The sequence below is a fragment of the Marmota marmota genome, unplaced genomic scaffold (genome assembly GCF_001458135.2).
Source record: "Marmota marmota marmota unplaced genomic scaffold, marMar, whole genome shotgun sequence".
Lineage (NCBI taxonomy): Eukaryota > Metazoa > Chordata > Mammalia > Rodentia > Sciuridae > Marmota > Marmota marmota.
Window position 1 is genome coordinate 27,861,906 of NW_026000211.1, and position 15,380 is coordinate 27,877,285.

Sequence of the window (15,380 nt, forward strand, 5' to 3'; positions counted from 1 at the left end):
AGAGCCGCCCTGGCCTCCGCAGCTCTTCAGCCCGGTGCCCGGCCCCAGGGGCCCAAGCGGCTGCCGCCGCGGCTCTCCGTCCCCCTCCTCCGGAGCACGGGTCCCCTGGCAGGGGGGTGCAGAACGACCCCAGAGCAGGCTCTGCCCGAAGGTGCAGCGGCGAACAGGCCACCGAGACGCTCGAGGCTGCAGTCCAGCCTTCGGAGGACAGGGCTCGGCACGCAGCCCAGCTCCAACCTCTAGGTGCGGCTGCCGGACAGTGTATACAGAGCCATCAAGACCGTGGGTATGCTTTTTTGATTTAAAAAACTGCATGTATAAAGAACTAAAAGATGCAAAGTGTTCGCTCTTACCTGTACATTTTCTTCTGTAACCTGAATTTCTGCAGTGTAAACATAATCAATTAGCATCCTCAGGGTCCAGCCGTCCACCTCTTTTATCCGAACTCTCTTTGCTCGGCTCTCACTCATCTCACCTAAAACACGAAGAAGTAAAGTGATGGTAAAGCCAGACACTGCTATGGAAATATCAGTGCCAAGACAGACGGATCCACCTTCTTGCCACACTCTGTATTAGGAAAGCAACATGACCAGCCAATTTTGCTACCCTAAAACACTCCCCTAACTCTCCCAAAAGCTTACCTGAGGCAAATCACAAAATGTACTTCTGCTACCCACTTGTACCTGAAAAATTGCGTCACAACAATGAACATGTCATGTGTCCAGTTGCATAAACTACAACACCTGTTGCTGTATTATCAGTATCTGATGCTATCCATGCTTTTAAACAGTGTATTTTATGAATTTCTAGTCATTACTAGAAGAAGAATGTCATTTCCTTTGGCTAATGGCAATAAGCACTTGCTGAAAAGGACCCACTTGGTTAGTTCATTCATGCAGCAAACAGATGCCTGACAGGAGCCTATGAGGCCTATACCAGACACAGAGACTCAACCCTCAGTGGGAGATCAGAAGCCTTATGAAGGAAACAAGGAAAAAACAAATTACATAAGATGCTGAGATTAGTCAATGGCAAAAGCTTGTTACAGAGATCTTCCAGCCCACATTCAATTCCTGTTTGTTGTTTGCAATAACCTCATCCTGAGGTCATTTCCATACCAGTACTTATTACCATACTCAGGTACCCTTTTGCCACACTGCCTGACAAAAAGTGGCACAAGACTTCCTCCTAATACCCACTGTGGAAAGAAATAAGGAATTAGAACAAGAGGCAAAACAGAGAATGGATGAGCTCTAAACGAATGGGGCTTGAGGAAAATAGGAGTAGGTTTGAGGGTCTAAGGTATATAACAAAATGGCCTAAGATATAAGAAGACACAAGCAATTGGATGTGGAGGAAAGAAAATCTTAAATTTTCAAATCATAAACTAAAAGGGCAATCCAAGAATAATTCTGAGTGCCATGAGACACACTCAGCAAAAAGATCTGCTTCTAGAATTTACTAGGTTTTAAAGTTAAAGAAGCTGGGTGTGGTGATGCATGCCTCTAATCCCAGCCACTCAGCAGGAGGATCACAAGTTCAAAGCCAGTCTCAGCAATTTAACGAGGACCTAAGCAACTTAGTGAGACCCTGTCTCAAATAAAGAATAAAAAGGGCTGGGGATATGGCTCAGTAGTTAAGCACCCCTGTATTCAATCACTGGTATGTACATATGTATAAATAAATGAATAAATGAATGAATGAATAAAGTTAAAGGCATAAAAAATCATGCCACCATTGATTTCCCTGACCTCAATCTATTTTTCTCCCACTAAAAAATTATAGTGACTTTAAGATTTCTTGAAAATTCATTTCTTTTTCAGATGTGGTGTGCTGTCAGTGATCATAAACTATCAGAAAAACCTATGGGACTTCATAATTACACAAAATTCTTTGCAAACAAAAACCCTGAGAGGAAAGAAATAATAATCATGATGTACATTTAACGGCATGCTTCCCCAGAGATTATCTGACAAGATCTCAGAAAGAAGCTATTCCTCTTAAAGCCAAAATATCTTGAAAACTACCCTGCTACTTCCCAGGGGGAAAACATTCATCTGTACTACAAGGGAAGGGGGCTGTTAATGAGAAGGAACACATGGCCTATACAACAGGGAAAAAAAGAAATTGCAAATTCTTTTTCTTTCTCTTTAAAGAAAGAAGAGAATGGAGGAGTATGGAAAAATAATTCATCTGTTTATATGGCACCTTCCTGTATTCTATATTTTGTGGACAGAGGGGGTTTGCATAATCTGAAGTTAGGACACTATGGTGAGTCCCACTTGAATGTATACAGTAGGCTGTGTCTAACTACCTCATCTACAGGGCCCCTGTGATGTGCAACGTCCTGCAGGGCCTGCAGCCATCTGAGCATAAAGCCATGTACCTAGTTCTTAGGCATGACTTAGCTTAGACAAAACAAAAGCTGACTTTAATTTACATACGTGACTGAAAAAACAGCCCCCTGCCAAACAATTTTTAATATTATGGATTTGGGGGTATTGGAGATTGAACCCAGAAATGCTCTAAAACTGAACCACATCCTCAACCATTTTTATTTTGAGACAAGTTCTCACTAAGTTGTTGAGGCTGCCCTCAAACTGGCCACCCTCCTGCCTCAGCTTTCCAAGTCACTGGAATTACAAGCATGCACCACCATGTGCAATTTAATATTTTGAACTTTAAGGTATAGCTATACTATGTACTTTGTTAGTTTGCGTATTTCCTTATGTGTCATTTTTTAAATTATTTCCTCTGAAAATTTATCTGCTTCCAGCAAATTCAATCTCAATTATATAGTGCTTTTAAAACTTCTTAATCTTTATTATTTCATATTAATTTAAAAAATAGCAATAAAAGCAAAAAGCTTGCCACTAACTACATTAGTAAATTAAAAATTCTAACAATTATGAATCAAAGCACATACTAAAGAGAATTGTAAAAGCTACTTATATCTAATTCTCATTGTCATTGTTACATAGTATCTTAGTTACTGCCCTTTGCTGTTTATAGAGGAAATCTTTAAACAGTATGTTTTTGTGAGATTTATATTTGATAATGCATTTTTAAAAAGCTAATGATAGTGCACAGTATTTCCTGTACCATTTGTAACTTCTCGCAGTCTCCCAACACATTAGTCTTTTGTTTATCTGTTTTGGTCACATATCTCCAAACCCATAATTAGATAACTCTGAAGATATACTGGGATATCCACAGGGATACTTATGCTAGAAACCTGAGTAAGATTCATCCTTGACTCTCCCCTCTTCCTTACCTCCCAGTCCCATCAATCACCAAAGCCTCAGATGGATATGAAACCAATCCCCCCACCTTCTCTCCATCCCTTCTACCACTGTGCCATTGGGGTCCTATCACCTCTTGCAATAGTACCACTCCCATTTCTTTTCCTGCTTCTTAGGCTAACTCCACAAATCTGACCACAACTCAAAATCCTTCAACTTCTCACAATTCAAGCACACCAACCCCTTCCATATCCAGCCTGATTCATTATCTAACCCTGTCTCTCTCCCCGTTTAGACTTAAAATACACGAATAAAGAATTGCTTGTAGTTTTCTACACACACCAAGCAATTTCTCACCTTTGTTGAGCTTTTTCCTGTGGCTCTCCCGCCATGCCCCCTTCCCCAGGTTAATCCCTACACACTCTTCAAGATTTAGGTAGAACCTCTTCAGGTAGCTTTATCGGGGGTGCTCCATGGATAGGTTAGGCCTTTATCCTAGACACAGTTGGGTTTCTCATGCAAATCCACTCTCTCAAAATCAACTCTTTACCTACTTTCCCACACCTGGGTTTTTGAGCTTGCTATGACAGTGCTTGACATACAGTAACCAAATAAATATTAGTTGAATGAATGAGTAAATAGATGAATGCAAAGTAAAATAAGTGCCAATTTAAAATGTAGCATCTTTCTAGGAATACAGCTCAGTGGTAGAGCATTTACCCAGCATGTGCAAAACACTAGATTTGGTCACCAGTACCACCAAAACAAAAGAAGAAAGCAGCTGAGTTACTTAACATAATTAGTAACACATGTTAGTATTAATCTTGAACATGGGTACTCCAGCTATGAAGGATTTAAGTGAACAAATATTTACTGAAAATTCACTCTACATTTCAAACTGAACTAAGCACTTCCACAAGCAAATACTGTGTCATCTCTACGTAAAAAATGAAGTTCTCTGAATTGTAAAAGCTTAAAGACAGATGCTATATATAATATATAAATATATATAATAAGAGATATGCAATAAAATATATAAAAGTAAATAAATAAAAACATATATAATAAAAAGATAACATATTGTATTAATGTGTAATATATACAATATATATGATATATATCTTCAGGACACTGAAACTCTGAACAAACTGGTAACTTCATTTATCAATTCTGATAGGATAAATGGAAAGTGAATGAATAGGTTTAGGAGGACAAACCCTAAGATCTAACTCACTAAAAATAAATAAATAAGTAAGTAAATTAATTAACTAATTCTGATTCCAATTTTTATTATTGTTTACCAATAAAAAGTACTGGGGGAAAAAACACAATATAGAAGCTTTGACTATTCTGAATCCCTAAGAAATTAGAGACAAATTGATAACTATATTTAATAAATAAATTTTCTTCCATTGTTTTCCACTTGTCATTTAACCATTATTGCCCTTTTGTTCTTTGTGGTCTTGGGTTACAAAGAAGCTACTGGCACACAGGTAATTTCAGTCTGCCAAGGTGGCCCCAAAGCCCCAGAACTCTCTATGGTGGTCATGCTACACAACCTCCAAACTCTACAAATGATCTATGGCCAACATGGTAACCACATTCCCCAGTCAATTCTGTTTAGATTGGAGAGCTTCTGGAAAGGTTTCCTAGCTCCTCAAAAGAGAAGGGAAAATCCTCCTTCTGCTTCAAAATGTTGGTATTTCACTTTCGGAAGCACCTTATTACATTCAGAAGGAGAATAAACCTTAGGATAGTATCTCTGTTGAGGAAAGCAGGGTAGAAAAGGAAGCAGGTTCCTAAGGAAATTATCAAGCTGCAGATCAAGTCAGGCCTGGTGCCCAGCAACTTTCTTACTAAACCCGTTTGGTATTTTCTATTGCAGCCTGAAGCATTCTGACCTACGCTCTTTATGTACAATGTCCTATTTAATTTTTTTCACAGACGTCATCGCTATCAGAAGTTATCTTTTCTGTACAAGTTTACTGACTTTCTAACCTTTCCTTCTCTCCCTGGGTAGAACAGTGAGAACAGGGATTTGTCTGCTTTGTAAATCTCTATGGTCGACAAAGCCTAGGAAAATGTCTAGCACATGGAAGAGGCTCAATAAATACTTCTTGATGAACAAAAGCAGAAATGTTAGACAAACATGACTACACATACAACTTTTAAAAACTGCATTTCTTAATCATTCAAATAATCACCTGTCTTTTCCGATTCTAATTTACCTTACTGAATCATGTTCATTGTGACAATAGTAATCAAAAAACACAAACACAAATGACAGAAATAAAACTTTTGCTATTTCCCACCAGATTTCCGAAATTTTAGCCCTGTGGCACTAAATAAACAGCCTTTTAAATACCACCTTTATAACAAACGAGTAATCTAAAAACACAAGAACCCAATTTCATGTGTTCTTTCTCAAGTAAAGGTTAAACCCGGCCTTTTTCTAAATAGGCTCACACTTCACAAAGTAAAACTCTGACTACATCATAGAATTATTTTTCACCTCCCTTCTCTACTCAAATACTTGGAACTACAATGAGTAACAGAATTCTATTTTAGGTATTTAATTTGAATGAAAATTTCACCTATGGTTTATGGTAAATTAAAAATAAGGGCCAAGAAAGAACAACTGCACATTCCTCATTTCCAAATAGGCTTGTCACCAGAAAACAACCTTGCCATGAATAAAAGAATATAAATAGACATGGTGTTTAACAGGATGGAAACATCCAAAGGTCTGCTTCTTGACCTTACTATATTTTTTACAATAAAGTTTAACAAGGCTGAAACCATGAACAACAGATAAAGAAATAATGGGCTGGGCACAGCAGTGTACACCTGCAATCCCAGCAATTTGGGAGACTGAGACAGGAGGATCAAAAATTCAAGGCCAGCCTCAGCAACTTAACAAGACCTTGAGCAACTTTGTGAGACCCCAGTCTCAAAATAAAAAATGAAAAGGGGCTGGGGAAGGGTGCAATGTAGCACACCTGTAATCCCAGCTCAGATGGCTGAGACAGAAGGATTGCAAGTTCAAAGCCAGACTCAGCAAAAAAAAAAAAAAAAAAAAAAAAGCATGATTCTAAGCAATTCATGAGAACCTGTCTCTAAGTAAAATACAAAATAGGGCTGGGGATGTGGCTCAGTGGTCAAGCCACCCTGGGTTCAATCCCCTGTACCACAAAAAAAAAAAAAAAGAATGGGTTCACATTCTGGCAAAAATCTTTTATCATTTTTAACTAATCTCTATAAACTATTTACTATATAGTGGATTCAAAAACAGAAGAAAAATGTATAAAAACTGTGAAAAAGGATAAGAGCACCTACGGCTGAAGAGCTCAACATCATTAGTCATTAGGAAAATGCAAATTAAAACTACAATAAGATGCCACTTCACACCCACAAGAATGGCTATAAAACATAAAAAATATATATATTTAAAAAGACAGACAATAACACATGTTGGCAAGAAGGTAAAGAAATGGGAAACTATGCATTATTGATAGCAATATAAAATGGGAGAGCTACTTTGGAAAACAGCTTAGCAGGTTTTGTTTTGTTTTGATACCAGGGATTGAACCTGGGGCACTTTAACACTAAGCCACATTCCCAGATCTTTTTTTATTTTTTTATTTTGAGATGGGGTCTCACTAAGTTACTTAACAACTTGCTAAGTTGCTGAGGCTGGTTTTGAACTTGAGATCTTCCTGCCTCAGTCTCCCCAGTCTCTGGGATTACAGGCATGCACCACCACACCCAGCAGCTTATCAGTTTTTTAAAACGCTAAATATAAATTGACCATGTAACTCAGAAACTCTACTTCTATATATGTACTCCCAAGAAATATGAAAATCTATGTTCACATAAGGAATTGCATATGAATGTTCACAATAGCATTATTCCTAATAGCCAAAGACTGAAATAACATAATGTTCATGAACCGATAAATTAACAGTCAAAATGTGATATATTCATAAAGTGAAATACTATTTAACAATTAAAAAGGAATAAACTTTCCTTTGAAACATATGGATGAACCTCAAATATGCTATGTGAATACTGAGCAAGAAAAGGAATGCAGGAGGCATCACAATATCTCAAATCATACTACAGAGCTACTGTAGCAAAAACAGCATGATCCTGGCATCAAAACAGACATGAAGTTCAATATAATAAAATAGAAGACAGAGAGACAAACCCAATTTATACAGCCATCTGATACTTGACAAAGGTGCCAAAAATATATGCCAGAAAAAAGATAGGCTTTTTAATAAATGATGCTGAGGAAACTGGATGTTCTTACTTAGAAAAATGAAATCAGACCTTTATCTTTCACCCTGCAAAAAAGTCAAATCAAAATGGATCAAAGACTTAGATATTAGACCAGAAACCTTCCAACTGCTAGAAGAAGAGGGTCAATGCCCCATTGTATAGATGCAGGCACCAACTTCTGCAACAAGACCCCTAATGCTCAAAAAATAAAACCAAGAATCAATAAGTGAGATGCCATCAAATTAAAAAGCTTTTGCCCAACAAAGCAAACAAGAGAGTGAAGAGACAGCCTCCAGAAAGGAGAAAATCTTTGCCAGCTACTCCTCTGACAGGGGAATTATTATCCAGAATATATAAAGAACTCAAAAAATTCAATGCCAAAAAAGCAATAGCCCAATTAATAAATGGGTAAAAGAACTAAACAGAAACTTCTCAAAAGAAGAAACACTAATGGCCAAGAAATACATGAAAAACTGTTTAGCATCTCTAGCAATCAGGGAAATGCAAATCAAAACTACACCAAAATTGTATCTCACTCCAGTCAGAATAGCAATTGTCAAGAACACAAACAATAATAAATGCTGAGGAGGATGTGGGGGAAATGGTACATTTTTACATTGTTAGTGCAACTGCAAATTAGTACAACCACTCTGGAAAGCAGTGTGGAGACTCCTCAAAAAACTAGTAATGAATCACCCCATAACCCAACTATTCCACTCTTTGATGTTTACCCAAAAGATCTAATATCAGCAATATCTTAGAGATACAGCAGCAGAATTCACAATAGACAAATTATGAATCAACCCGGATGCCCATCAATAGATGAATGGATCAGGGAAATGTGGCATACATACACAATGAAGTTTTAATCAGCCATAAAGAAGAATAAAATAATGACATTTGCCAGTAAATGGATGAAAATGGAGAAAATCATGCTATGTGAAATAAACAAAATCAAAGGTCCAATGCTTCTATCATATGCAGAAGCTAGAGCAAAATGGGGGAGGGATGGGATATCAAAGATAAAGGGAAGATTAGTGGAACACAGATGTAGGAGAAGGAGAGGGAGGGAGGGAGGAAAAGGGGAGGATCGATGGAATGAATTTAACAAAGTCGTGTTATATGCTCATATAAAGATAACAAAGGGAATTTCATTTTTATGTATATGTAGAAGGAGGAAGTTTAATAGAGTAGAGGAAGAAGAATAGGGGAGGGAGGAAGAAAAGCAAAGGGGGGAATGGGCTTGAAATAAAGTTACTTGCATGTATGATTTTGTCCAAATGAAGCCATTACTATGTATAACTATGATGCACAAATTTAAAAAAAAAAAATAAGAAAAAATGCTATGTGGGAAAAGTGTTCTAAAAATGATTATTGAATTGTACACTCAAAATGGGTAAATTTTTATAGTAGTTTTTTGTTGTTGTTGTTGTTTTCTTTTGGTGCTGGGGATCGAACCTAGGGCCTTTTGTTATAGAGTGAGGAAAGCACTCTACCAAATGAGCTATATCCCCAGCCAAATTTTTATAAATATATAAACTACACCTCAATAAAGTTGGGGGAAAAAACACAATTGAGACATTCAACTCACTTCCAACAAGCCAGAAGCAATAGCAGTTTAACCACAAGGAAAGCCTCATACAGATGGCACTTTATTAGGAAATTCCTAAATTAGGCCAACATGTTCTAGATTGGAGCCTCTTCTTACAAACTCTAGAAAAGTGTCCAGGAGTAATAAATAAGATATAAACCAAGAGACTGAAGTGAACCACGGGACATAATACTCTGCCTTGCTCAGTTAGTTCATTAGTAGTAAGATCAGCCTCAGCTGAAGGAGCCCTCTCAAATTACTTCCTCAACTTGGCTCACAGCCCTTCTGCTGTCTTTCATCCATTTCTGATTATTTAATTCTGTTCAGGAACAGCAAAACTGCATAAGACTGAAAAGTGAGGGGGACTCCAGCCTCCTCTCTACTTCCAAGACACATGGAAAGTTTTCCCTAAGTCCATTCTTTCCACATGGCCCTTCGTACAGTTTGGATCTGGAATGTCTCCCCAAAAACCTCATGTGCAAGACACTGCCGTAATGTTCTGAGGTGAAAAGACTGAATTATGAGGATATTACCTCACTGGTGTTAATCCATTTGCTGGATTAATAATTTGAATAGACAACTGCATGGTAACAGCAGGCAGGTAGTACAGGGCTCAAGGAAGCAGGAAACTGGAGGGGTGGCCTTAGGAACTATACCTGTCCCTGGCCCCTTTCACCCACCTCTCTACCTCCTAGTTGCCATGAGCTAAGTAGCCTTCCTCCATCATTCCCTTCCTCCAGAACATTCTGCCTCACCTCAGATCCAGAGCAATGAAGTCCTCCAACCAAGAACTGAGATTCCTCCTTTAAATTGTTCTTGTTAGATACTTTGGTCACAGAGACAAAAAGCTGTACTGCACTGACCTTCTGTGTACGTGAAACATCAGAACCCTTCTCTCAATGCTGCCCATCACAGTCCGTACCACCTGTGCCACTGGTGTGGGAACATAGTCTGTACACACTATTACCTATTTTAGATGTGCACATCACATTTCCCCAACTATTACTGGGGCAGGAAGCACATTCATATTGATTTTGTATTCCTTGAAGTATTCTGTAATATGTTAGGCACAAGAAATATGTAACAGTCTTGAAAGTATAAATAGCTTTCTGTTTTTGCCTTTTGTCATCATTTTATTTAAATTTGTATTTTGTTTGGTGTACCAATACAAAAATGATTATAAATTCATTGATGAAAGAAATAACTTCATTGCTTTATACATCAGTACAGTTATCTTCCCCAAAGGTTTTACTTTTTATGGTTTCAGTTAAACACAGTCAACCATAGCCTAGAAATACTAAATGAAGAATTTTAGAAATGGGATTCATGAGTTTTAAATTATGCACCATTCTGAGTAGCATGCTGAAATCCAGGGCTACCTGCTCTGTGCCACCTGGGACATGAACCATCTTTTTATCCATTATATCCACATATATATGCTACCCATCAATTAGTCACTAGTAATTGTCTGGATTACCAAAATTAATTGTCACGGTATCTCAGTGCTTATTTCAAGTAACCCTTATTTTACCTAATAATGGACCTAAAGCATTTCAGGCAGTGAAGCTGAAAATTTCATTATAGTCTGTTGATGTAATTGTTCTATGTTAATGTAATTGTTCTGTTAATAATATTACTGTTGTTATTTTCTCACTGTGCCTAATTTATAAATTAAACTTTATGGTATACATGTAAGTACAGGAAAAAAACAAAAAACATGTAGGGTTTGGAACTGTCCACAACTTATGGCATCCACTAGGGGTCTTAGATGATATTCCACATGAATAAGGAAGAACTATATAATTAAATTTCTTTTTTAAAAAATGAATTTATGAGCCAGGCATGTTAGCACATGCCTGTAATCCTAGTAACTCAGGACAGTGACATAGGAGGATCACAAGTTTGAGACCATGGTCAGCAATTTAGCAAGATCTGTGGCAACTTAGTGAGACCCAATCTCAAAATGAAAAATAAAAGACTGGGGATATAGCTAATTCATTGCAAAGCACCCCTGGGTTAAATCCTCAGTACCAAGAAGAAGAAAATAAAAAAAGGAAAGAAAGAAAAAGAAGTTATAGCTTTAAGTATGACAGGCATAAGTCACTTATTTTCCCAAAGTATTAATGCTGTATATTTTTACAGATGCCAAAGTAAAATGTAACCTTATAGATAAATCACCCTGTTTTCTTGTATTTCCCAAATAAGGCATTAAACATTTTAATAAATGAAGCAAATGTGAAAATCATTTAAAAAAATGTAAAACAGTAAAAATTGCCTTTTTTGCCCAAGTGCAAAAAGCTGTCATAAGTACTAGGAAAGCAAAGTGAACAAATATGCACAAATATTAAGCTGGACATAGACCTGTGAGTATATGTATATACATGTTTACTGATCACAACACTGAAAAACAAAAATGGGAAGGAATTTAGAATGAAGCAAGTGCATTTTTTTCCAATCAAATTCAATTCTTTTCATAAAGTAAAATGCTAATAACAAAACAGGAAGAAAAACTCAAGACTGTATACATTAAAAAAATCCAAAACTAAAATATGTCATACCTGTAAACATGGCGTGAAAATACGGACTACAGGCGGCCAGCACCACTCTGTGAGCAGAGATTTCCATGTCTTCTGCCACAATTGTGACATCACACAGCAAATTTTGACTGTTCACAAAGCAGAGAGAAAAAAATTTAAATGCCTCTAATAATAAATGTATTAAACATCCTATGAAAAACTATTAGAATAAAACTCACTTTTCGAAGTTGACACTAACTTAACCATTCTTTAGAACAGAATCCCTAAACATGAGGAATACAAAAAAATAGTTGTGATAAAGGCCCAAAAAACCTTGGGCCCTCACTCAGAATCTTGCTTTTGTTTAACCCAGAAATCTTCCAGAGTTGATTACCAATTTCTAAACTAAAAGAAATTCTGGCAGCAAACCACCAATGAACTGTGTAAAAGGAGAGGAAGTTTAAACAGCAGACTACCAGCTGAAGCAGGAGATGGCAGTCTGACATTAAGGCTGATTGTTGTTGATGGTCACTGGTCTACATGATGGAATTTCTGAGTTCATTGTACTACTGTCTGATTATTTTATTTGAAATTATCCATAGTTAAAATGTTCTTCAAAACACATTCAAGATTTATTCAAATACTATGTAAACAAATGAGCAAAAAAAATTTTTAATAAAAAAAGGTTAAAAACTAAATTGAACCAACACCCCCCACCGCCTCCAAAAAATAAAAAAAGATATTGGAAATGACCCTGGGTCATCAAACAAAGGTAAAATTACATTCTGTTACATATGCTGCTTAAAAGGCACTTGGGCATTTTAAGCTTAACTTAGAACATTTTACCAATGCAAAATGTGTCATTCCTCAAAACCAAAATACACTACCACACCACATACAAAATTAAAAAGTATTTTGTTACCTCAAAACAAACCATTATTCAACCACCAAATTATACCTACAATTTTAAAACATCTACTTTAATTCCCTTAAAAACTTGTGGGAGCACTTTGTACATGCTATATGTGGTGCTAGATAAGACTTCGCCAAGAAACTAAGAATGTCACAGAATATTTTTTTTGGAAAAAATACTGCTGACATTTATTCTAGAACAAGAAGATCTCAAAGCCTAAATCCTGCCTTGCTGATAGTCATGTCATGAATGAAACAGGAGTGGTGGATGTAAACATCTTTTCCATACCCCAAATATCCAAGCACTGAACTTCTCTGTATATATAGAGTACACATCTCACACTGGGCCCCCCTCTAATAATCCTGCCTATTTCCAGAAGTTTCCTTCGGTAACTCCCTAGTACCTTACAAGCAACATTTTCACATGAGGTTACACATGTCCTTCAATTTTCCACCTGACCATACTGCTCACAAACTTGTTCCCATATGTCAAAAGTCACCCGTGGACTATGTGTGGACCAAATTGGCATGGAAGCCCATTGAATAGGAAAATCTGGTATTTGGGAACTTCCAGCAGCAATCCTGCTGGTAAGATTGCCCAGATACATGTGAGTCCTATTTAGCTCTGCCAGGTCCTACACAGCATGGGAGATGGGGTGACCTACTGTAGCCACACAGCCTTTCAGAGATGAGTGAAGCCTGCCAAAATGCCAATCAACCTGTTAACTGAGAAAGACATCATGAAGCAAGATTCCACCCTGAAACATTATCCCTGCCTTTGATATACCCCCTTAAATAAAGAACCAGAGCCATTTTTTAGTTTTTCAGCTCCAGTTCCTGTGTGGACTGGACCTATTAGGTGCTCCATGCTTCTTAAAACTATAATTCTGACTTTGTCTTATTTCCTCACTCATTTTATTTCAGACTTTATTTTCTCAGGTGGCTTACTCCTGACCAAGAAAAATTACCCTGGCAAGGTGCTGGCGCTACGCCCTACCCATGGGGCTCACAGTGAAACTTTCTGGAAAGCAAACTAACATCTATTCTCCCTCTAGCCCAGGAAAAACTAGGAGACAAATGAGTACCACAGCAGCAGTGATGACTGCCTTCCAGGGCCTCATCATCTCTAAGCTGCTTTGCCATTTAGATTGAAGTATGGCGGTGCTGATTTCATGGCTCACGATGCTGCATGAGACATCAAGCAGGTCCCATATCAAAGTCAAAAAAGGAGGTACAATGTCATTAACTTGGAATTCCTCTAGATCAAACGGAGAACTAACAAAGTCTACCATCAGCTCAGAGAACAAAAAACCACTCTACATTCTATAAATTCCATGGGTTCACAAACAATGAGAATGAGAACGTCAGCAGCATTTTCAGGAGTGGACTATGCAAAACCTTCGACTGCTTATATGTTTTTCAGTTGTTTCCACCACAGTGTTATATGGTAGGCATTATTTTTATTTTGACCCCCAAAATATGTAGCTGGGGAAACCAAGGTTAAAGAAGAATAACCTAAGGCTAAGAATGGTAAAGCACTTGCCTAACATGTATAAGGTCCTGGGCTCAATCCACAACACACAAAACAAAACAAAAATGCTAAAATATTAGCATTCAAATCCAGAGAACCCACTCCAGAGTCTCTTCCCACTACATAAAAGCAGCTGAAGTTGGGTTGTTTTAAGATTTATTAAAGCTTGAGTAAAACAGGGAATAGAAATTATAAATTTAAAATATCACAATTTGGTTTTTGACATGCTATATATTAGAAACTATTTTTTAAGTTCTATATATAGCTAATAAAAGGGTCAATTCTAATGGACTTTTAGTGCTACCTCTACAGAATATTTAGAAAAATCAAATATTTATATATTCATTCAACAAAGCACCTCCAAACCATCCCTGCCCTTTAGGCAACCAGCAAAAAGGACTGACATTACTGGCTAAAGTGGAAAGCGATACAATAAAGATGCTATGAGAAAAGGGGAGCAGCTAAATCAGACTAGGGGTCAGAAAAGCTTCCAGTAGCTACTATTTAAGTTGAGTTCTAAAAACAAAGTGTTAGCTGGATCAAGGATTAAGAGATTCCAAACACAGAAGAAGAGAACAGTTAAGTGCTGTTAAGGCCAGAATCGGCAAAGCACAGCAGGGGAATTGCAGACCAAGAAGAGTGAGGAGAGAGAAGGTGGCAGGGAAGGAAGGTGGGAAGTTACACAGTCTCTCTAGAATGGGACCAGCCAGGGTTTTCTGGTGATCAGGGGTCTAGACACAACTCAAAAATGAATCAAGTGCATTTTTATGTGCACATTCCTTTTGTTGATAATCCCTTCTACTGCTCTCCTTTCAGGATGAAATGTAAGGGGAATTACAGTTGAATATCTCAAAAATCACACAATTAATTACTCAGCTTCAATTACCATTACTCATTGATCTAATCTTTCTAGCAAAACACCTGCTGACTGTCACATAATTAGCCTGACCTTACTGGCTTATTAGGTGATATTAGCTAACTAATAAGGTAAATCATCACCAAAATTATATCCAGTCACGCCCTGGGTTAGGTCCCAAGGAGTCTAAGGGCCACATTACAAGTCAAGGACATACTTAGTTTTAGTGTTCAGTTTTTCATCTTTTTATCTCCAGCAATAACATATTTTATCCCCCCTAAAAAGATTTCTTTTTTTGTTTCATACTTTTTTCCCCCACTTTTATTGGTGCATTACAGTTGTACATAATGATCAGATTTGTTGTTACATATTCATATGTGCATATAATATGACAATATAATTTGGCCAATCATACTCCCCAGCACTTCCCCCTTCCCTCCCCACCTCCCAC

General features: G+C 37.4%; 1 protein-coding gene across 6 annotated transcripts in view; it reads right to left on the reverse strand.

Annotated features, from left to right (window-relative positions):
- Nucleotides 1–15,380, reverse strand: part of Klhl2 (kelch like family member 2) — an 87,060-nt gene that overhangs the window by 62,628 nt on the left and 9,052 nt on the right. For 4 of the 6 annotated variants that reach the window (XM_015486247.2, XM_015486246.2, XM_048791724.1 and 1 more), the window contains exons 2-3: nt 11,673–11,779; nt 354–475 (exon numbers count right to left, since the gene is read on the reverse strand). In XM_015486247.2, the coding sequence (XP_015341733.1) occupies nt 354–475; nt 11,673–11,779 (229 nt within the window). The remainder of the gene's footprint in view (nt 1–353; nt 476–11,672; nt 11,780–15,380) is intronic. The other 2 variants (XM_048791726.1, XM_048791725.1) reach the window with 1 other exon arrangement.